At 36.5% G+C, this 21,663-nt stretch overlaps 2 protein-coding genes across 8 annotated transcripts in view; one reads left to right on the plus strand and one right to left on the minus strand.

The window, feature by feature from the left end:
- ADAMTSL3 (ADAMTS like 3) overlaps nucleotides 1-10,156 on the plus strand; it is a 216,531-nt gene extending 206,375 nt beyond the window's left edge. For 6 of the 7 annotated variants that reach the window (XM_082769441.1, XM_082769440.1, XM_082769444.1 and 3 more), the window contains 5 exons: nucleotides 2,110-2,293; nucleotides 4,856-5,060; nucleotides 5,866-5,975; nucleotides 7,486-7,700; nucleotides 8,207-10,156. In XM_082769441.1, the coding sequence (XP_082625567.1) occupies nucleotides 2,110-2,293; nucleotides 4,856-5,060; nucleotides 5,866-5,975; nucleotides 7,486-7,700; nucleotides 8,207-8,316 (824 nt within the window). In that variant the 3' untranslated portion in view covers nucleotides 8,317-10,156. Of the gene's footprint in view, nucleotides 1-2,109; nucleotides 2,294-4,855; nucleotides 5,061-5,865; nucleotides 5,976-7,485; nucleotides 7,701-8,206 lie in introns of those variants that run through there. The other variant, XR_014318280.1, reaches the window with a different exon arrangement.
- Nucleotides 10,157-13,240: 3,084 nt separating this feature from the next.
- Nucleotides 13,241-21,582, minus strand: SAXO2 (stabilizer of axonemal microtubules 2; the record flags this gene model as incomplete). The annotated part of the gene is made up of 4 exons (XM_082768800.1): nucleotides 13,241-14,396; nucleotides 15,379-15,581; nucleotides 16,811-16,990; nucleotides 21,542-21,582. The coding sequence occupies 4 exons, from the start codon at nucleotides 21,580-21,582 to the stop codon at nucleotides 13,414-13,416; spliced, it is 1,407 nt and encodes a 468-aa protein (XP_082624926.1). The 3' UTR covers nucleotides 13,241-13,413.
- Nucleotides 21,583-21,663: the final 81 nt, after the last annotated feature.

Here is a 21,663-nt window from a genome sequence, read left to right on the forward strand (position 1 = left end):
GCTATCTTTATAAATATATTAATTATAATCAAAATAATTTTAATTTTTATTTTTTGATGTCATGCAAAGTGATATGGTTGCAATAATGTGGTTGCCATCTTACTGTAGTCACCCCTAAACATATCAACGTAGTAAGTAGAGCATGTTGCATACTCGTTATCAATTTCAGTTTTAAATTTTCAAGAACATTTTGTAATGTCCTCCAATGTAATGTACTTGCACAAAACTCCATTTCCATTAGCAGGTTTTAAAATGTGGAACTGAGAATTGTAGATGAATTTGCAGAGCACATGTCTTACATATGCACTAGCAGGACAATCAACTGTGTCTTCAAACATTTTATGGAGTTTGTAAATATTTAAAGAGATTTGGAAAGTAATTACGTTATAATTGATGGGCTTTTAAAAACAGAGTAAGGAATGTAGATTCTAAGATTCTGGCAGCAAAAACCATCAAACTCCAATTGACAGTTTAAAAAAAAACAAAACAAAACAAAACAAAAACAACCCAACAATAAGCCAGTGTTTTGGTGTTTTGCAGAGAATGCAAAATAGGTTTGAAAAGTATCTGTTGAAATTGAAAGTTCTCATACATGATTTATATATGATTCAGCTTACTGTTTATGTGATAAGGACTGAAACAAGCTTTAAGATCAGAACTTGCAAATCCCCTCTGCTGCATAGGAGTGTATTCCCAGTGACTGCCAGGGGATTACCTGTATGAGCAGGGCTGGGTCTGTACGCATGAGGCAGCAGAGTTAAAGTCATAGATAAAGGGTAGCTATTTTCGTATTAAGTATGAAATGAAAAGTAAATCAAAATGTTAACGAAATTACTCATAAAATATCCCTATAGAGTTTATCAAAAAATGTATCCAGGCCTTGGTCCTAATATAGATCTCATTAAAGCTGGAATTTCTGAGTGTGTCTAGCCAGGTATCAAACTATCAATCACTGGTCTCCAGCTGCAACTGCCTTTTGGTTGCCTAATGCCCTTTCCAGTGAGGCTTCTCAGTATTTTTGGGGATTCCATTTTCCAGGCAGGAGCCTTAACTCTGATTGTTGCTTATGTGAACGTTTCATCACTGCAATACCTATCCCTTTTTGAGACTGCAAAATCTCCTTCGGTGGTTTTTGCACAGTAGGCATATTGAGGGCACTTCTGAGCAGTATCATCCTAGTTAAACAAACAATACAGTCTCTCCATCATAGTTGCAGTCAGTAAATTTAACTGTTTCTACTTTGAAAAGGACCCTTTTGTATTATTTTAAGAAACCCAGAAGTAATAAGGAAACATTGAAAAACAATAAGTTAAAGAATTCATTATGTGCTGGAAGAGTGAGCCTGTGGACACAGCTGGTAGCTATCAATTATTCTTGGTTATTACAGAAAAATCTGACTCCTTCTGTGATCACATAAAAATCTGTCAACATTGCATGGTACTTCATCTTTTACCAAGTGTCAAAAAAAAATTGGGGGGAAGGGGTAAGTGTGGAATTGTGACTAAATATAAAGGTAGTAATTGTTAGAGGTGATTGATTTTTAATATAAAATGGTCTTTAAAACAAATTTCATTTTCATCTTGCCAGATGCCCCAGTAGCAAATTATTTATGCATTAAGTAATTTTCTATAGTTTAGTATAGGTTTCTCTTAAATCTTGAAATTATGTGAAGTGTCTGGAGTAAGATGAGTTTTCTTCAGAATAAACTTGCTGTAGAACAGCAGGAAACTTTAAGAGCCTGATTTACAATTTCCTCTTTTTAATGCTCATTGTATAAAAATGTTATGAAAGTTTTAAAAGAAGTTCATCAGTTCCTACTGTGAGCCAGGTTCTGCCCTGCAAGTGCACATGTGCTGATCCCATTTGCCTTCTAGAGAGCTTCATGCTCATATGTAAAGACTGAACTTTAGAGGAAGCTGGGTAGGACTAAATTCTACTCTGGTTTATGGTCCCCTTTCACAATGCCGAAATATTTGCTTTTTACAGAGAACATGGTGTCTGTCTACCTTACACAATATGCTGTCATATCAATTAAAATGTGATGCAGTTACAATGTACAGTATCTCTCTCTCACACTGCTTACAATTGCCTTTCTTTTCTGATAATTAGATTATAAATGGGAATATGCTGAGTGGAGCACTTGTTCTGCTAGTTGTGGCAATTCAGGCACCTGCTCCAGAAGTCCACAGTGCGTGAATTCAGAGAAGCAAAAAGTAAATGAATCATTATGCGGACTTCTGCAAAAGCCAGGGATTATTTACCAGTCATGCAACATAGATGACTGCCCTGCCAGGTAAACTCCTTTCTACCATATTTCCATGTGCTTTATCTGTGTTAAAACACACTTAAAATCTCCTGAAGTTGTTTCTGTGTACTGCAAGTCTAAACTGTGGGTATTATTTCATCATGAATCCTAAAGCAAGAGAGGTGTGAAACGGATCACAAGCAAGCAGGAGAACTCTTGATTCGGCTGAATAAATTAGCTGTGTGTACAACATGCTGCCGCAGCAAATCTTGCTGCTACCGCATTTGAAAGCAAAGCTGGAAGCTTCTCTGAGATACTGTGACGTACTAGTTTTGTGGAATTTGTGTCAATGCCCTGACAAAAAACTCATGTTTATAGCAGCTGATATGCTCATGAGTGGAACCTTGTGTTCACCTCCTCTCCTTCCACGCTAGCAGAGAAGCTCAGAGCAGTGTGTTTACTGTGGAATGCCTATTTTGACTCCAATGCCTCCTCACCACAGTGTCACACTCCTTGCATGCACTTCTCTGCCAATTTTCTGTCTGGATAAACTAGTGTACTGTGTGATTTTGGAGCAGAAAATATTTATATCACAGGCTAGTATACCACCACAACATCTTATTCCAAAATGTTACATACGGATTTGGTGGGTTGCACTGAGCGTTCCAGCTCAGCAAGGCGTTGCTTTAGGTTTTTAGCAGGAAATCCCACAGGCATCCTCCAAAAAAATTGCTTTCCGTTGCTTAAAAGGATTGGCCATCACTGTCAGCAACATAAAATCCATGAGGGATGAAAAGTCATGCACACATTTTGGAGTTGTCCCTCACTGGAAAATTTTTGGAGAGAAGTGTTAAGACCTTAACTGACATTGTGGGAGTGCATCTTGCCAGTATGTTCCAAAATCTTTTTCTAAATACAGAAAACATAGCAACAGATAAATATCGGGAGAAATTTGTTTATATTTCTTTATTAGCAGCCAAAAAAACAGATCATCCTAAATTGCGAGTCTGTATTCCAGCCAGCCCATAACAAGTGAACTTTTTGCCAGTGGAAAAATACTAAAATAGAACTAATAGTTTGTAACATAGACTCAGCTGCAGGTTTCCCTCTAAAATCTGTCCATTCAGAGCAATGAGACAGAATTATGAGGATACTTGGGGGCCCAGTGCTCCCCTAAGTGAAGGACATGCATTGAGTGGGCTGCAGTGTGTGACTTAATGATCTAAATAACACTGAAGCCAGAGTAATCACCATAAAAATTAAGCAGTTATTTCAGGCAGTTAAACATACTAAATTCTCCCTTATTAAATTGCTTAGATTTATTTGGCTTTTAATTTGGCTTTGTGTGCTAATCCATAGAAAGAAATTGTGTGTATACTAACATAGGTTAATGATACTTAAAATTACATGTGTGTTACCATGTAAGTTGTTTTTGTGTTATGAAGTAGCCCATGCTTCCTATACAGGAGGAACATTCCAGGTGCCTGGAAAAAAGCCCTGTGTCGGATGCCTCCAAGGTCTCCCCTCATGCTGTGATTACTGACCAGGGAAAGAAGTGCAAATTGGTCAGACTTCCCCTTCCATTTCCCTGTTCCCTAATTTTTGCATCTTTCATCCTACAGCAACTGTTTAGAGAGTATCTAGAATTATATAAGCTTCAGATGTACAGTCAGCGTCATGGGCCTTTATTATTCAAAATATCTTGCATGTGTTTAATCCACTTCTCTCCAGCATAGCATACAAGTATAGTTAAGCAAATATAAGGGTTTAAGCATGTATTTAACTTGTGTTTTAAGTGTTTGCCAAATTTGTGCATTGTTGAGTTGCTGTGCATACATTGCACCAAATATTTACAAAAGTGCTTGAGCTTTAAAAAGGAGAAAAAAAACAAGAGTCCAGACTGTAAAAGATTAAACTTCCTTGAATTGATACGAGCTTTTTGACTGTAAGAAAATGACATAATTGCTAAAGAGAACAGAATATTTTTTCCTGTTATTGCAGTTGTGCTACAAGTAGAGTCCCATTCCATTTTTCTAGCCTAGATTTATGAAAAGATGAAGTAGAATAAATTATATTACCACTTGCTGCTTCCCTGGTATTGTTCTTAGCTGCAAAGACAAAATAAATCTCTGCAACTTCTAATCAATAAATAAAATGTTCTCCTTCAGCCATTATCTAGCGGGATCTTGATGTAATAAATTTGGATGAGTTATGACACCTGCTACGTTAGTAGTAACTAAATCAGTACCATCCATTTTGCAAGTTATGGAATAGCGTGCTGTGCTTCCTGCAAAAATAATAAATCCAGCAGGGCCTATAGGGTTTACCTAATATAACCTTCTGGGTAACAAACAGTGTAACTTCAGTCAGCATATATTGAGCTACAATACGTCTTAGAAGTCATCAGGTAACCAAGTTTATAAGATCATGCATAACAACTGAAGGAGCGTACTCTACCTTTTCTCACATCAAAGTTCTATTTATCCACCTGAAACTTACAAAGACAGGTTGTCTTGATTTTTATTTGCAAACTACCACTACTATCACTGCAAACTACCAGCAAGATTCCAGTGCTTTCATATCTGCTGTAAATGTCTCTGCATCCTGTAGGTGGGTAACTGGTCCGTGGTCTGAGTGCTCTGCAACTTGTGGCAATGGATTTTGTTATCGCCAAATAACTTGTCAACAAGTAAAAGCCAACGGGAGTGTGGCGACACTCCTACCAGATGCTTGTGTGCACCAGGATCGTCCTGTGGGAAGGAAACCCTGTATGGGTTATTCATGTTCAGCAGGGACAACACAGACAAAAGGACAAGTAAGTTATACAGTTTGTCTGGAAACTCCTTATATTATAAAAGCACATCAGTGTCATCATACCACTGTCTGAACATCTGTATTCTATTGCACATAAGAAGAGCTATGTGGCACTAGTTGTAGTTGCCTTTCAGTACAGTGAATTTCAAATCCTTGTTTCAGTTTGTGTTAATTTTGTTCATCAAAGAGAATGAAATATAAGCAGAATGTGACCCAAAAACCAAATATTAGTTTCAGTTTTATAAGCTAATTCATTATTACATACTCTGTTTTTAAGCTAGTATATTGCTTTTATTGCAGTCTTATAAATACACAGTTCACATAGCAGAACTTGTGAAGTGCTCAAAGAAAGATGTGTGCTTCAGAAACAGTTGCCATTATACAATACAGAGAACTTTGCTTTCCTATTGTATCTTCATTTGTGCAGTAAACTTGTGTTCCTTTTGATATAGCTTTGACAATTATTAACGCAATATTTAGTATTCAATGAACAAAGTAATGATGGAGAAATGCTGTTTTCACATTCTGGATACAGATATTAGCAAGGCAAGATGGTATTTGTCAGAGTTGGAGAAAGAATGTTACAGAAAGGATGAGAGAATAGATGATAGATTTAGCTTTATGGTTCAGTAGGAAAGTCAATATCTTGGAGAAGTGTGAACTGAGAATATGAACTGAGTGTTAAAGATACAGATCGAGAACTATGACTGTGTTGGGCAACTGGATAACTGCCTAGAAGGGTGATTCTGTCATTACTAACTTAGTTGTTTCTTTTTCTTTCCTCTCACCCTTTTGTCTCTTTTTAGTGTTCTGGTCGCTGTATAGGCCGCCCTACAGGTTTACAGCATCGCCACTTTGTATGTCAACTTCATAACGGATCTTTGGTGCCAAATTCTTCTTGCGATGAAAGAAAGAGGTATACAGTTCAAAGCAGTACAAGTTAAGAGTCTCTATATATCAAATTAAAGATACAATATCATCAACGCAGTATAAATATTCAAAGTCTTCTTACGAATCAAACACAAGATAGGAGAGAATAAGTCATACCTTTGTGTACACTGGACAAATTCAGGAACCCAAGACGGGTAATGAATTTGATCAGTGTCCTCCTCTGTGCTAATGACAATGCTAGAAAAAGTGATAGAATCTTGATTCCCAAAGAAAGCAGAAATTGGAGTGATCTGTCGTAACTTTCTTATTACTGCTAATTCTCTTCTGATACAATTTTATTCTGGTCTGTTTGGGACTAGATTTCACAATGTAAGGGTTTTTCTGGGCCTTATTTTGTAGACCATGTAAATTTATTACTTAATAATTACAAAAATAAAGTGTACGTATCCACATGAATAGATTTAATTCTATCTCTAAGTATGTGCTCTTGAAGGATGTGTTTGGGCCAAAAACTGAATGAATGAGTGTGTGATTTTTTTTTTTCCTTACCACAAGTTATGCATTTTTTATTTTTGCATTTTTATTTTTGTGAGAACTCAGTTTGTTTTACTGTCTCTAAGTAATTCATTTTAAAAGGAAAAGTAAAAGCTTTATGGCTCCTAAGAATCTTAATTTCTTGGGGCTATGCTATAGCACGTGGATAGATGGCTGTGTCTATAAAACACTGTAACCTCAAAAAATCTGAACTAAAGACAAATTAAATCTGAACATGAGTTTCTGAGGGAACAAAGCCTTGTTCCTGAGCAAATGCGTAGGTAGGGCAATGAATATTACCCAGTCATTCTGTTTAAGAGGACATACATGTGAATTGTTACCATGCTTCTTGATTATAGAAAGCAGCTCTTCATATTTTTCACTCTAGAAGTGCTTCTGCATTGTGAGCATTTAAAATATTTTTGTTCCATATAAAATGAAATTTTGGCTGTATTAAAGTAAATGGTGAAACTTGCATTTACTAGGAAGAGACAGGATTTCACTTTGGCAGCTTCAGTCATGCAAGAAGGTTCTGTGTCAGCATGGAAATGTTACTTGTGTTTATGAGAGAGGTTATGAATAAAAAGCACCTGCAGTATCCACAATACAACAATTCAGGGTCAATAAAATTTCCTAAAGGTAAAACATTTTTTCTGTTCCAGGTTTTAGGAACTGGTTCAAATTAATAGGGGCTTGTCTTTTGTCATGAGTGAGGCATGATGAAAGGGCATGATTTGAAGTACACATACTCAATTTCTGAAAAACTTTGTACTCTGAGGGTTCTCAGATACAGGAAGAGACTGCCCAGAAAGGTTTGGGAGTCTCTGTCCTTGGACATATTAAGGACGTGACTGGAGATGGCCTTGTGCAACGTGGCCTAGTTTACTGTGTGGTGAGCAGAGTCCCTTCTGGCCCTTGGTCCATTCTGTGGTTCTGTGATTCTGTGAATAAACGTTTAGCACAACAGCAAACATTTAGCTGCCATTCGTTTTCCTCTGCAGACCTGCTGTCAGAAGAAACTGTTCTTCAGAGGCATGCGATGTCTATTGGCGGACAGGGCCTTGGAGGCCTTGCAGTGTGGATTGTGGGAGTGGATTTCAGTCAAGGCGAGTGTATTGTGTACACAGAAAGACCAACCAACCTGTGGCTGATCAGTATTGTGGATGGAAGAAGAGACCAGTGACCTGGCAGCACTGCAATGTCACATCCTGTGGCAGTATGTAAATATTTATTTATATCTGAGCATAGTAATAGTTTGTAGCATTTATATTAGTGACTCACCATTGTACACTGATGATTTTACAAGCATTTGGTTGTACATCTCAAAGGTAAAACTTACCTCTCCAAGAACATTTTGTAATGCTAGGGTTATTTTTCTTCACGACTCGGCCAGTTTGATATTAAAGCCTCAAAAGCACTTTTAGAAACAGGATTTTTAGGAAGTTGTTTTTATGCAAACTTCCTACATGTCTGCCAGTTGTGACTCATTCATGAGCCTCTGAGCAAGCTGCTAATTCCTGAAAGGTGGGGTAGTTCTCTAAAATATATGCAGTGAGATCACACCTCTTATTTGTGACCTACTTTAGCTGTTCTCAGAAATGCCAAGTAAAATAATTACAAAGCTACCAGGAATCCATCAGTTGTTTACAATTATGATGATTAGTTCTACTATTTATCTTTTGTCCATTATAAAATCTTTTAATATTTAAATATATTTTTCAGAAGGCGAATGCAAGGATACAACTCACTACTGTACATTTGTAAAGCAGCTAAAGTTATGCTTGATAGACATCTACAAACAAAGATGTTGTCGGTCATGTCAAGAAATGTAACTCTTCTATGGAAAGTTCATGATGCTGCAGTGAAGAGATGAGAAGAGAGGTTCATTACACTAGCCTGCTCAAATTATATACTTGTAAATAAATCAGACATTAGTCATAACAGTTAAATGGAAACATGGGGCTAATGAAAAAACAGTATTGCAGATTGATATGCTGGACAGGGTATTTTTTCTGGGATCTTTTATTATCCACTCTTTGTAATGGAACTTTTAAACATTTTAAACAATGTTTTAAACGTTTTTGTGTCTGGATAAGGAAGATAGTAACGTGGCAAATCATCTGTAAAATTTTACAGGCTAACATGTTATAATTTTATCAGGGGAATAACATTATCTTTAAAAGCACCAGGTAGTGCTTACTGTTCATAACTTCTGAGAAACAGTCACAAAATCCTATGAATAATTTCGGAATGCAGCAATGAGTGACCCCTAGTTTTTGTTTTTATTGTTTTATCAAATTTAACATGATTTTTGAATTCACAGAAACTGTGGCTTGTAGCTGTAAACTTTTTGGCAGTTACTTCATTTTCATAACCAGCAAGAGCCTAAGGGTCAGTCTCACAGGATGTTTTACTGAGATTAGCTGTCAGATGGATGCACAGAAGTACATTTCATTTTTTGTGCTTGTATTTATGTGCATGCAGTAAAAGACATTGTAGATGCTGGTATAATTTTCAAAACAGCAATAGATCTGTTTTGAATAAATGAAATGTCATTTTCCATTGTTTCTAATCTTCTGCTCCAGTCACTGAATGAAGTACAATCGAAGTTCTGGCATGATCAGACTTCTCTACTGATTTTAAATTAGAAACAAGGCTTTCTTGTCAGAGCTGTGAAAGAAACATTTGTGAGCACTGTTCTCTTGCATGTAGTCAAATGGAGAGCCAGTAATTAGCCAAACACGCCTGTCCGATTTTCTGTCTTGAAAATTTTATTAATACTTTATTAATATAAAGAAATACTAATTATGAAGACAGAAAAGTGCAGAAAGTCTATTTTGAGGAATTTTCCATCACGATGACTTTTCATCATGAGCATGAACCAAGCAAGTCTTTGCAAGTTGACAAATTCTGATTACAATATTCCTGGGTATATTATTTTTCTGCATCACAGATGATGTTTCGTTCGGGCTGTAAGCAGAGAACCCCATAGGAGGCAGCAGACAGCTTTTTCTTTTGTATGTTTTTCTTTTCCACACTACTGCACATGTTGGAGGCTGAATGTGAGTCTTGACTTGGATCTGGTGTTACATTACTGAACCACACTACATTCTAATTAGTGGGCATGCTGTCAGACAGTTTTAGAAGCAGCATTCCTGCACAATGGGTTTGCATCACTGAAAATTAGATTAGCACTACTGTATAGAAAATGTTTAATGTGGACTATCGTGTCCAAGGCTGACTGCAAGGAGAGGATATTCCTGATCATTACCTTTTTAATCAGCAATGGGTCTTGATTGTTTAAGCAGTTTTTTTTTTTTTTTTTTAAATTAAAAGAAAAACATTTGTAAGATACTTTTGTAGATATTTATTGTCTGATTTAAAAGTGCAATATTTTGTTTTGTACAGTGTTTAATAAAGATTTTTGGACATATATTTTTTCTTATTACCAAAATTTCTTATTCATGTTTTTCCTTTATATTTAAAGTTTTCAAATGTTAACACATAGAATTCTTTTGTTGTTTTAATTTTGTCTTTGGTTAAGTATGCATGATATACAGAAGCAGTGCTGTAAATGTTTGTTATTGCACTTAGCATGACATTCCTCTGTAGATTATTTTATTGCTTCTCCAGTAACTGAAGATGTCTAATACTTAGCTTCCTTGAACGTAGTTTTGATATTTCTGAAATAAACTCTACTTTGATTATTCAACATCTTGATTTCCCAGAGATTTTTTTATTACTGTGATTTTCACAGTAGCTATGCTTTTCTTCCAAGGACTGTTCTATTCTACCATGTCCATAATTCTAGGATTTTCAAAGCTAAGATTAGTTCTTATTTTTGACAGTTACCAGACAGATTCTCAGCTTTGCACTGCTGTTAAGAGGCAGCATAGATGTTACCTGACTGAAAAAGTGGGAAGGAGATTTTGCCGAGATCCAAATAAGTCAACTCTGACTCACTGAAATCAAGAATTGCGATTCTGCAAAAAGGTGGAATAAAGTTTTGTTTCTTCGCCAGGCCTTCATGTACTGCACTGAGCTTGTTAGAGCCAACAGAATGGCTCTATGTTTTATACTTGGATGATGGCAATAGCTATAGTAATAAATTTGGTTCAGAATATCCAACATATATAGTCTTTAGAAAGAAGATCTCTGTAAGTATTGTAAATTGAAAATGCCTAGCAATGAAGTAGTGTTTTAGAGTTATCCTAGATGGTAACACTTGCAAAGGGGCACAGGTCTATTTCCTTTTCTTTTTGTCACCAACTCATTCTTCCTCTGTAGTCTTAAAAAAAATAATAACGACATAGAGCATAGTGCATGAAGAGCACTTTTGGAATTGCTATTGGATCCACGAGTAACTTCCGCTTTTACATCTTGGCTTAGCATGACATCATAAAATACTCTTTTAACAGCTGTTATTTTGAGAAATATTAGTTTTCCAGCCTGCTGTTCATTTTCTGTGCATTTCAATATGTTGCTTATGAAAAAGTTGACCTTAAATATTGAATACTGTCTAAAGGTTTATAATATCACTTGATGCTTTTCCTGGAAGCATAATCTCTAGGGTGTGGCTCTTTCAACTGTAATGTAATAAAGTCTGTTCTCTTTTACTACTAAATTTAGGGGAAAACATAAAGTGTAAAATGAAAGGGAATATGCTCCCTCCACCCAAAAAAAAATATCTTCAAACACATTTGCAGAGGAACTGTTAAATGTGTCTGAATATGCCCTTCACTTCCTCTCAAAATGTTTTGTGCTGTGCTGGTAGGTGGCAGCAAATGCCTACCCACATGTTGTTTTTTTCTTATTTTATTTTTTTTTGTTGGGGGGGAGAAGTGACTTAACTACAAAAACAGCTGTAATATTACAAAAAGCATCTGGGGCTAACTCGTAGACCCTGAGGACGAGCCATTTTCAGCAGAACACACAGGCATGCATAACTTCACGGATTCAGGTTGCATTTCTCAATGAGTCTTTCTTCCTCCCTAGAAAGGAGAGCTAGGAGAACATTAAGAGTTTCTGTAAACTTCTCACAAGGTACCCATATTGCGTGTAGGATATAGAGCTGGGCAGGTATAACTGTGGGATGTTTTGACTGTTTCTTCACTTGGGGCTAGACAGAGAATGACTCAATTTTCATGAAGAAAATGTATCTGTACCTTCTGAGGTACAGAAGGATGATAATGAACTGGACTTTGTCCTGTCCTGTTTTTAGGACATCACAGCTTTACATTGGTTTTACTCATGCCCAATCCAAAACACATCTGTCAGCTGGTGAAATGAATAATCTTCAGTGAGAAAAGTTTAATTGAATTGTTGTTTCATTAACAGATTAACAAAGTATCATATTACAAAAACATAGGACAAAGAGAGAAATTACCTAAAAATAACCAATGCTCTAATACTGTCTGGAGCTTTGTCATGCAATGCTTTATACGCAGCTAATATGTTCAGTTCAGGTTTTTTCCTTGTGTACAATCCAGTTCCTGCTTTCAACATCTTTCACTGATCTTAGTCTACTCATGGGTGATTTGTTTTATGAAATACTAGTACATAATTATTCAGAACCCAAATGATTTTCCTATAACAATATGTACAAGATGTGCAATACTGAAAAAAGCCATACTGCAGTACTGTGATAGAAAATGATAAATACTGTTAATCAAAAAAAGTATTTATTGGGACTTGCTTAACTCATGAATATAACAGGACTGAAATCAGTTCATCTAGTTTTACCAAAACCAGGTAAAGACATTGGGAGAGAACTCTAAATAGTTTATACAGAAACATAATCACTATGTATACAATTTCTATTAAAATTTATTTTCCTTCATATTTGTCACAAGTAATTTTTGAACAGCAGACAGTCTGAAGCCAGGCTCTTGGTGGTGCATCTGAGTTGACTTTGTTTGTTTTAACTTTTACATTATTTTTTGTTTTTCTACATACAACTTTTTTTTTTTTCTTCCATTTTTTCTTTAGACTGCCTCTGCAGTGACAAAAGGCTGTTTAGCTTTACAAATGAGGTAGCAGGATCAAAAATTGTTGTGGATGGGTGTTAAGTTTTTGAGCCTTATTCTATTTTCTTTCTGACCATCTGAATTATAGCTTGAAAAACAGCCATCTGTGAAATCTCTTTGAGAAATTTGATTTAATTTGCACACCAGGTATAAAAATTACTAGGGAAGGAGACACATTTAGCATGTCCAAAGCTTTGTATCTGGCAAATTAGGGATTAGAGTTTATAGACCTGATGTATGTCAAAGTGATTTCATGTATATGTACAAAAAGAGCAAGGTTACTTCTTGTTAATTGCTATCAGAAATTGCAAGGTGACCTTTATACTCTGAACCAGGTGGAAGGAAAGTAACAATGACAAAGCAAAACCCAGGTTTTTAGAAATGCCTAGGTGGGATAAAATGCAATCTCATAATATAATTTGAAAAAAACAACAACAACAACAACTCATATCAGATTACTCAAAGTCTTAATAAAATGAAAAAATGTAAATGAATTAGTTAGTAATCAAATAAACCTATAATACTAGGAAAAAAAAAAAAAAAAAGCTTTTATCAAAAAAAGCATTCCTATTTTGCAAAAACAATCATTTGACTTGCAGAAGATCAGAAAGAAACGTATAAGCATGTTGAGATGAAACATGATTAAATCTGGAAAGTCCAGTAAATTAGAATGCACAGTCAAAAAAGTGTAGATTCCATGTAAGATTAGTCCCACAAAACCGGGCAAATCTTTAAGTCTTCTAGTAAACTTTTGGTTTTCCTTTGATTTTCATTAAATTATCAGTTTAAATGCTTTTAAAAACAAAACTTGCATTATTTAATTCCTTTTTAATGTGATTTAAAGAAAAAGAGCTAAAGATCCCAGTTGTTTCATCAGGATGTTCAGAATATTACTTTTAAGTATTATGACACAACAGCTACTTCCTTTGGAATTTGATTACTATTTAACTCAGAAAATTCAGGCGTAAGCTGGCGGAAAAATTTATGACCATGAGAATCTGTATTTATATAGACATAACCTGGAGGAGATGGATAATTTGCTGGGCAGATCTCCTGTTTCTTCGGAGTATATTCTGTACGATACATGGTTTCATCTTGAAAATGGGCTGGATTAGGAAGAATAACATGTACAGGCTTGAAACTTTGCGCTGGAATGATCTGATGTGGTATGTAATGAGATTTGAATGTAGTTAAATCATAGAATTTCCCTGTGGGTTTCGGAATTTCCTGTTGTTTCTTAATAATTTCTTGTTGACAGATATCCCAAGCTTTAAAGTCTTCCTTCATAGTAGTATTCCCTTGGAAGGGAGCATTGGTTATTCTTGTATTAGAAATTGGTCGTATGGGGACAGCAGGAGAAATCTCATGTTTTACATAATCAAGATGGCTTGTGGAGTTAAAATCCATGCTACCTAGGGGAGGAATGTACTCTTTTGTTTTGCGGACCTCAGGCAAGGAGACCAACCATGGCTGAAAACGATCTTGGAATTCAGTGACTCCATTAAAATGAGCATTGGATATGACTTTTGCATTTTCAGGCTTGCAGCTTTTAGCAAGTGGCCCAGCTAGCCCTTTAAAATCATTACGGTGGGTTGTGAGATCTTCAAAGGGTTGATTGTTTGGCCTGTACTCTTCTTTCGATTTCACAGATTTTGGTGCCAGTTGATGAGCAATATAAGATGTGCGATGGCTCGTGGTACTATCAAAAGGCACATCTGAAAGTTTGGCCACACATGGAGGTTTATAACTTTGTCTGGGATTCAGTTCCCTAGGAGCAAAGTCATCTTGAAATGTAGTAGAATTTCCAAACTTCTCTGTAGGTGGATGGTATATATGGTCCACCTTACTAGGTTCCCTTCTTTGAACTTCCCATGACCTATAGTCATCTTTAAGGCAAAAACAAAACTTCAAAAACTTCAACAGAAATAACATATAAGTCTTATTACTTAGGAGCATTCCTTTAAAATTAAACCAACTTCTTGTACTAAACCTCGCAAACCAAAGAAAATGGATGTTAGTGAGAATGGTAATATTATCTGTGTGTTTATGATATGATAAATCTGTCTTCTATTATTGGTGTGATAAAAGCAGACAAGAAAAATGTACAATGCCTTATTTTGACAATTTCCTCGAGAAAAGAGAAAATGTTACATGTACCTATTAAGTTCTCTCCTGTGTTCATTTGCACCAAGCATTCTAACTTCCCGTTTTAATAGCTGTATCTGGTTTTTGTTATCTCTTGCTATCTTGATTTTCTTCCTTGCATCCCTAGCAGATAATATCATTTATTTTTAAATGCTTTTAACTGTGGGTCCAATGCAGTACATGCAACAAATTGAGTTACACTTTTTATATATAAACTTTTATGCTTTTATGCAGAATATCAAAGCTACTTGCCAGAATGTCTTTAAAGGAGCTTTAGTGCCTTTGTACTGACGCTTGTAATAGGAAAACTTCTGTCAAGACAGATCATTAATAGGATGATATGCAAGCTATACAATCCAGGAGAAAGAAATCGAAAATCAACTTTTGACCTACCCTGTGGAAAAACACTGTGCTATCTGAGCTAAAAATATCTGAAAGATATATTGTCACTTTAATTACAATCAACTTACAGCCTAGCAGGTGTATGTTAGTTTCCTTCTACCCCAAGAAACCTAGAGAAGGTTTTTTTCTTTAGAACCCATAAATGTCAGCTCTAAACAACTGGAGTGCTGAACATATTAAAGCATTATTGCCCACTTTCTATTATGTTTTACTCTCTAGCCCAAACTAAGAAATCCAGTTTCACATTGCTAACATAGATAACTCAGAATAGTACCTTCATCTTTGTTTATTTCTCTGTCTAAAGGCAGCATATATTATTACCTTGATATGTTGGTATGGTATCCAATTTTCCTCCCATAGTGTGTTTTCTCTCTAAAGGTCTTACTAATGTCACTGGTTGTATTTTATGAGCATTATAATCTTTCTGGTATGTGGTTCCCAGTTCTCTCTCTCCAGTCTTTGGTTTATACTCTTCTTGTACACGAAAAGGTCGTCTCATGGTATCATATGGCAAATAATCAGACCTGAATTGGGGAAGAGGGAAACACTTGTTAAAAATACATTTTTAACAAGTGATGAAGTCACTCTTGTCACTTTTCCATTATATGGAAAAACAACAACTTGCAATGTTTACTCTGAAAAATTAATCAATATATGTTAGAGGGTAACAAGGAGGAAAGGAAACCATACTACATAAATTTAGGGTCTCTGATGCAGCCTTTATTAAGGTGAGAAAACTTCTTCCAAGTCTTGTTCCAAGATTAAAAATATTCTTTAAACTATTTGAAAGGAGAATAGAAAAAGTTGCTATAACTTTACAAAGAAATGATCCAAAAAGCAGAAACAGAGCCAAGATCAAACTACCACAGGTGTTTGACAATATTTGGCAACATTTACTAATTGCATGAGGAGAGCAGAATATACACAGTGAAATAAATGTTCTTTCTGTTTATCTCATGGATCATTTTTATACAGGCACATTACATAAAATGGGTTTATATTATATATATAGATGTATAAACAGTACATGTAGTACACAAACAGCTTTGCAGAAGGGCATTTGACGTTTCTCTGCATGTTCCTCTTGCTTCTTTATATACAGAAATGAAGTTTCACCTGTTGCCCATAGTGCATAAAATAAAATAAAGGAGAAGAAAAGGTTATGCTCATGTCATGTTATTATTATTAAATACTGAATGAGTGCTCTGTTACTAACTTTTTGAAACATGCTTTTTAATTCTGTAAGCTTGCCGTCAGAATTTGTGCACTGATGGGACAGACTGAACCCCTTCACAGTTGGTTTTCTTCAAAATCCTAACCCTTTAGAACAGTTTGAACAAAACACAAAATATCTGTTTCTTTTTCTAAAATATTTTGTTTTCCCCACTACCTCAAATATCCCACAGCTGTCCCACAGAAAGGTCCCTGCTTTGTCACGCCTTTTCAGGCTAGATGAGACCTAGATTCCTAAAACAGGCAGAACAGTGACAAAAATTTGGGATCTTCTTTACAGGTAAAAGAGGCGGTAGAGAATCCAAATCTTTTTGTGTGTCTGCTTCACTATTTTTTATGATCTTTTGTGATAAATGTATTTCTACACTCAAAATTTTGTTTTTAAATACACTAAAAGATTAAGGAATGCGATGATTGTGTTTTGAAAACAATTGCAATACAATATTCAGTCCCCCCCTTAAACGAGAAAGTATGAGAAACTTTATAAAGTAACTGTAAAACGTTGGTTTAAAATGTTTACTTAAATGTTGTAATTCCTTCCATTTTCCCACGATGCACTTGGTACTCTTGTTTTGGCTTAAGGCTCCGGGCAGGAGAGATGTTGCTATACTTGGGATATTTTTCCACATACTCCGTTGTGAGGCACGGCTGTTGTCCATTATCATAAATCCTTGTGGGTTTATGAGGGCAGCGATGGCGCCTGGGTAAAACACATCAGATGAGATCATTTTGAATAATTTCATTTAAGGGGAAAAAACATGTCCTATCTACTGAGAATGAATAACAAGTGAGAAGGATTGAACAATGTCAGTAGTTAGTGTTTAAAGTGTTTTCTGAGCAACAAAAACACAAAATATCGTGCTAACGGTACAGGTCCCAGAGCATGGTATGCTAACAGTAATTAGCAGTATCAGTATACCCCTTGTACAGAATACAGAAGATGAATGGAGTTAACGTCAGCCATCTAGACAATGCTACCATCAAGATGCTTTCCTCTCTTTTTTTTAATCTCTAATGATATTACTACTCTTACTTGTAGAAATAAGCAACTCTTCTGCTTGTTCCTCTGACAACTGTCTCATTTTTACTGTTTTTCCTCATCTCTTATCTTTTTACTTCTGTGCACCTACTCACTTCTTTTCACCACAGCTCTTGATTAATCCCTTTTGACTAATGTTTTAATGGTAGAAAATCTCACTTGCATTTCCATCACTCCGCTGGCTATTTCTGACTTTCCAGCACCTTTTTTTCCAAGTGCTGATCAAATCCACTATCCCCCAAACTATTTTTTTTTTATTGTTGACATCACTTTTTCTTAATAGGTGTTATTTTAATTGCACCTGATTGATAGGTGTAATACTTATTTTAATGACATCATTGTGTTCAAAGATGATAAGTATATAATGACTTGCATTAATTAGTTACTTATGCCTTGTTGTTTTGTGTAAGATATGCATGAAATTAAAATGCATGTGTTAAGATTTTCCAAGCAATAAAGAAAACATTAGATCCATTTTAATTTTTATAATAGGCACTTGCATCTCTGTAGTAGTTTAAATTGCAAGCATAGTTTTAATTTTTTATTTTGGCTCACATAGGATTATTATTTAATCTCCCCTTTAAGGAGATAAATTATGACAGGTTCAGATACGAGCACAGGGGAATAACAGGAAATAAAGCACTTTAAAAATGAATCTTGGGAAAGTCTGTAAATTAAATAGAAAAATGACAACAGAATTAGAAGAGTAGAAGTGTACAGCTCTTGCTGGGTGCAAATACAAGTTACAGTAAGCCAAATATGCTAGGAATAGTTCAAAAGTCTGCAGAGAAATTTAGCCAGCACTAAATATGAAGTAGAAAGAAAAAAATGAATTAAAGCAGGGTAAAATAAAATACTGAAACAGGTATGAAGGACAAGACAAGACACTGAAAGAAGTCATCTGGAACTGGAGATCCCTAGAGCTGGTGTTTGGGCTACCTGACTTTGTCAGCTGAGGAGGGCAATAAATGAGGACAAAAGTAGCCCTACCTAAGAAGGCACGTCCTTTCAAAGCCTGGGGTACTTACTCCTTTCCAATCAAAGTCAAGGGACAGTCAAGTAACAATTGAGAGACCTGTTCAGAACACAGCAGGGAAAGAACAGGAAAGGCAGGAAAACAAGGAGATGAGAGTGCTATTTCTCAGCATGCTGCTTGCCTGCCACTACGTTTTCCATGAAATTCAGCTGTTACCATAGCAATAATTTTCTAAGTACAAACACGGCATGCTGTGTCACATAACGTTTAAAAATAACAGCTAAGCAACGAAACCATTGAATGTATGTTTTGAAAGCCAGTCGAAATACATGGTATCAAACCATTATGTTCTTTGCATATTCAAGCATACAGTTTAAACAAGTTTGAAACAAAGAATGCTCATCTACAAAAACTTTGTTTTTGACGATCTTTATTTTGCCACAAGCTGATCCAGAAGACCAATCACCAAACAAAACACCTCCTCTGCCTTGGTATCACAGGACTTTACAGACTGAGCTGTCACTGTTGTCTAAGCAATATTGTCAGAGCATCCCCCCATTGCTGAATGGGCATGCTACAACAGACACAGATAGCAGAAAAACAACCTTTGCAGAGTGAGCCTGTAGCTCAGCATAAAGTTGAAGTCTGGTAAAGCAATCTGATGCACATCTCCAAGGAAAGAAGTCTTTGCTTTAGAATTCATTGATGAATCGAGTGTCCTTGATCCAAGTAATTTCTGGCATATGAAATAATTCAGAACAGCCTCTAACTATGCACAAAATTACTTAGGAGCAGATGGGACTGTTCAGGGGGGTCCTACATCCTCCTTCCAGTGTTGTGAAAGGACTGTTGGTAGGACAACGTCCCAAAGTAGATTTTAGGCTTAAAGACTTTGTAAAATTGCCTTAATATAAATGCAAGTTAAATTTGAAGGAGAGATTTGGTTGTGTTGTTTTTGTTGTTGTTGTTGTTTGCTTCTTTTAGTTAACCAAAAAATCCACTTTTGGATGTTGTCTGACTTAAACCAATTTTTTATTTAGATAGCAACTACCTAAAACTGATCGCATAGGGGCATTGCAGCTCCCTAGCGATTCTGTGCTAAGAATCATCAATCAGAGAAGACAAATTACAGCTCTGATAAATGAAATATGCTGCTTACAATATGCCCAGAACTCCTTGAGAAACTGGATATTTTAAATGCCTTACTTGCAGTTATCTTAACTTCAGCCCCAGAGTTACTGATATTCACATGGCTGTGGTGCTAACATGCTTTCCCCCATGACTGACAGATGCCTGCTTTGATGGATTATTATTCTTTCCCTTCTTTGAGGGAGACTAATTACTTGTGACTTTCATAATGTCTGAACAGAATCTCAGCAAGATAAAATGGACAGCCTACTGGGTCTCTGGTGCCAAATGCTATTGCTCTGATTATTTTAACAGAATGATGGTGAATTTCACTTACATAGGATCTGGCACACGCTGTTGTTTTTTCATACAGTGCCAGCAAGAGCCTTGAAATTTTCCCACAGAGCATTTTCTTCCAAGAGAATTAGACTAATAATGAGAGGAGTTTTAATACTTATCATAAACAAGTTATTACAGAAAGAAAAATTTTTTTTTTTTTTTTTTTTTTTTTTTTACTGCCAACATACATGCTATGGTACATGTGGCTGAAAAGATCCATGTGAATGTTGTATTTTTTGAGGGTTGTCAGCTTTCCTAATGTTGACAGGAGAGCTGGTAGATTTTAGTGGGTTTACATGTACTTGTGTTGTCAGACTGAAGGTTTAATATGTCCCCTATTTTAGAAAATTCTTCTGTTTAATTTAAATTTATTTAGGAATCTAGATTTTTAAGAAAATTACAACAAAAATGCAATAAATGAGGAAGGGTTGGCAAATAGAGAAAATAAAGCAGTAATTTATTTTTATATTGCAAAACTACATTTCTGTGCTCTTGCACATCACAATTATATGTTATGGTAGACAAATATTCCTAAGTACAGAGACTTCATCTACCTAGGGGCTTTATTCTTCCTTGAGAGCCCAGACTTGAACATCCTCCCTCTCATGTATAAATTTCTCAGTGTTTTTTGTTGAAATTTTTTGAGTTCCTTCTGAACTGCAAATGTAACCTGTTTTAATATTTAGAATGAAACAGTAGTTATATCACCATTACATTTCCTGCAAATAATTAAATGATAACTTCTACAAAGCATTAATGTTTTTGTTCCCTTTGAAATCCTTTCTTATATGCACTGCAATATCCAGGTAACGGTGCCAAGCGACCAGAGTTCCCCTGAACACAGAAACTCCACAGCTATGCCCCAGCAAACACAATGTGCTGGCTGAACCAGGAACAACTGAGGTTTGTTTCACTGACTACAAAGACGTCAGTGATGTTTATTTTAAACCACGTGTTTTGTGCAAGTTTTATTCAATTAGTTGAATTCGTATTATTTTAGTGGTTCTTTGACTTGAGAATTTTCAGCTCTCTGCTGTCTGATAGCCTTACCTCAGCATCTTCATACTGGAGCCTGAGCCAGAGCTGATACCTCACCATGAAAACAACGTGCTCTAATTCCTCATCAAGCTATGACTTTTGAAACAAATTTACAGGGCAAATTCCACCCGTGAGAAGCTTTACACGCTGCCACTGTTGTACCTCTGTCCATGGGTTGGACGTGGCTGGGGAACAGACAGACAGACAGACCTCCTGCACCAAAATGTATGGTGAGGGAGGTTCCTGCTTGGTCCAGAGATAACGGCTTTTGGATCTGTTACTTGCCCACTTTCCTGACACGAATATTGTGAGATGAGAGGATTGTTGAAGCAGAAAAAATTCCTCAGGTCTTCAGGAGCTATTCAGGTCTCATGCGTGCCCTCAGCAGTGACACGCGTGATCTCGGGATGAATTCTCTGGCATATCAGGGTTTTTGTTTATTTAATATAAAAGGCTGAATCCTTGAATGTGGTGATGAGGTGTCAATTCCAGGACGATTACGCTTCTTGTTTTTGAAGCGGACACAGGGAAGAACGTGAAATCACGAAAAGTGCTGACCCCGAGCCCCCAGACACACCAGCCGAGCCCCTGGGGACCCCGACCCGTGAGGTGCCACCCGCAGCACGCCCCCGAAACCCGCCGGCTCCCCTTGCTGCCGTCCGTGGGTCCCGGCACCGGGCACCAACCCCGCTTCCCCCCCCTCAGCCCTGCCCAGGAGCCGCGGCGCTCACCCGCAGGTGCAGATGGCGCAGAGGCAGCGCGGCGGCGCCATCTTCCCCGCGGCCGCCGCGGTCACCGTGGGGACGCTCCATGGCAACGGCGTCGCGCCGGGAGGGCCCCGGCCGGCCTCCGT

Source organism: Aythya marila, assembly GCF_965140915.1.
Source record: "Aythya marila genome assembly, chromosome: 11".
Classification (NCBI taxonomy): Eukaryota; Metazoa; Chordata; class Aves; order Anseriformes; family Anatidae; genus Aythya; species Aythya marila.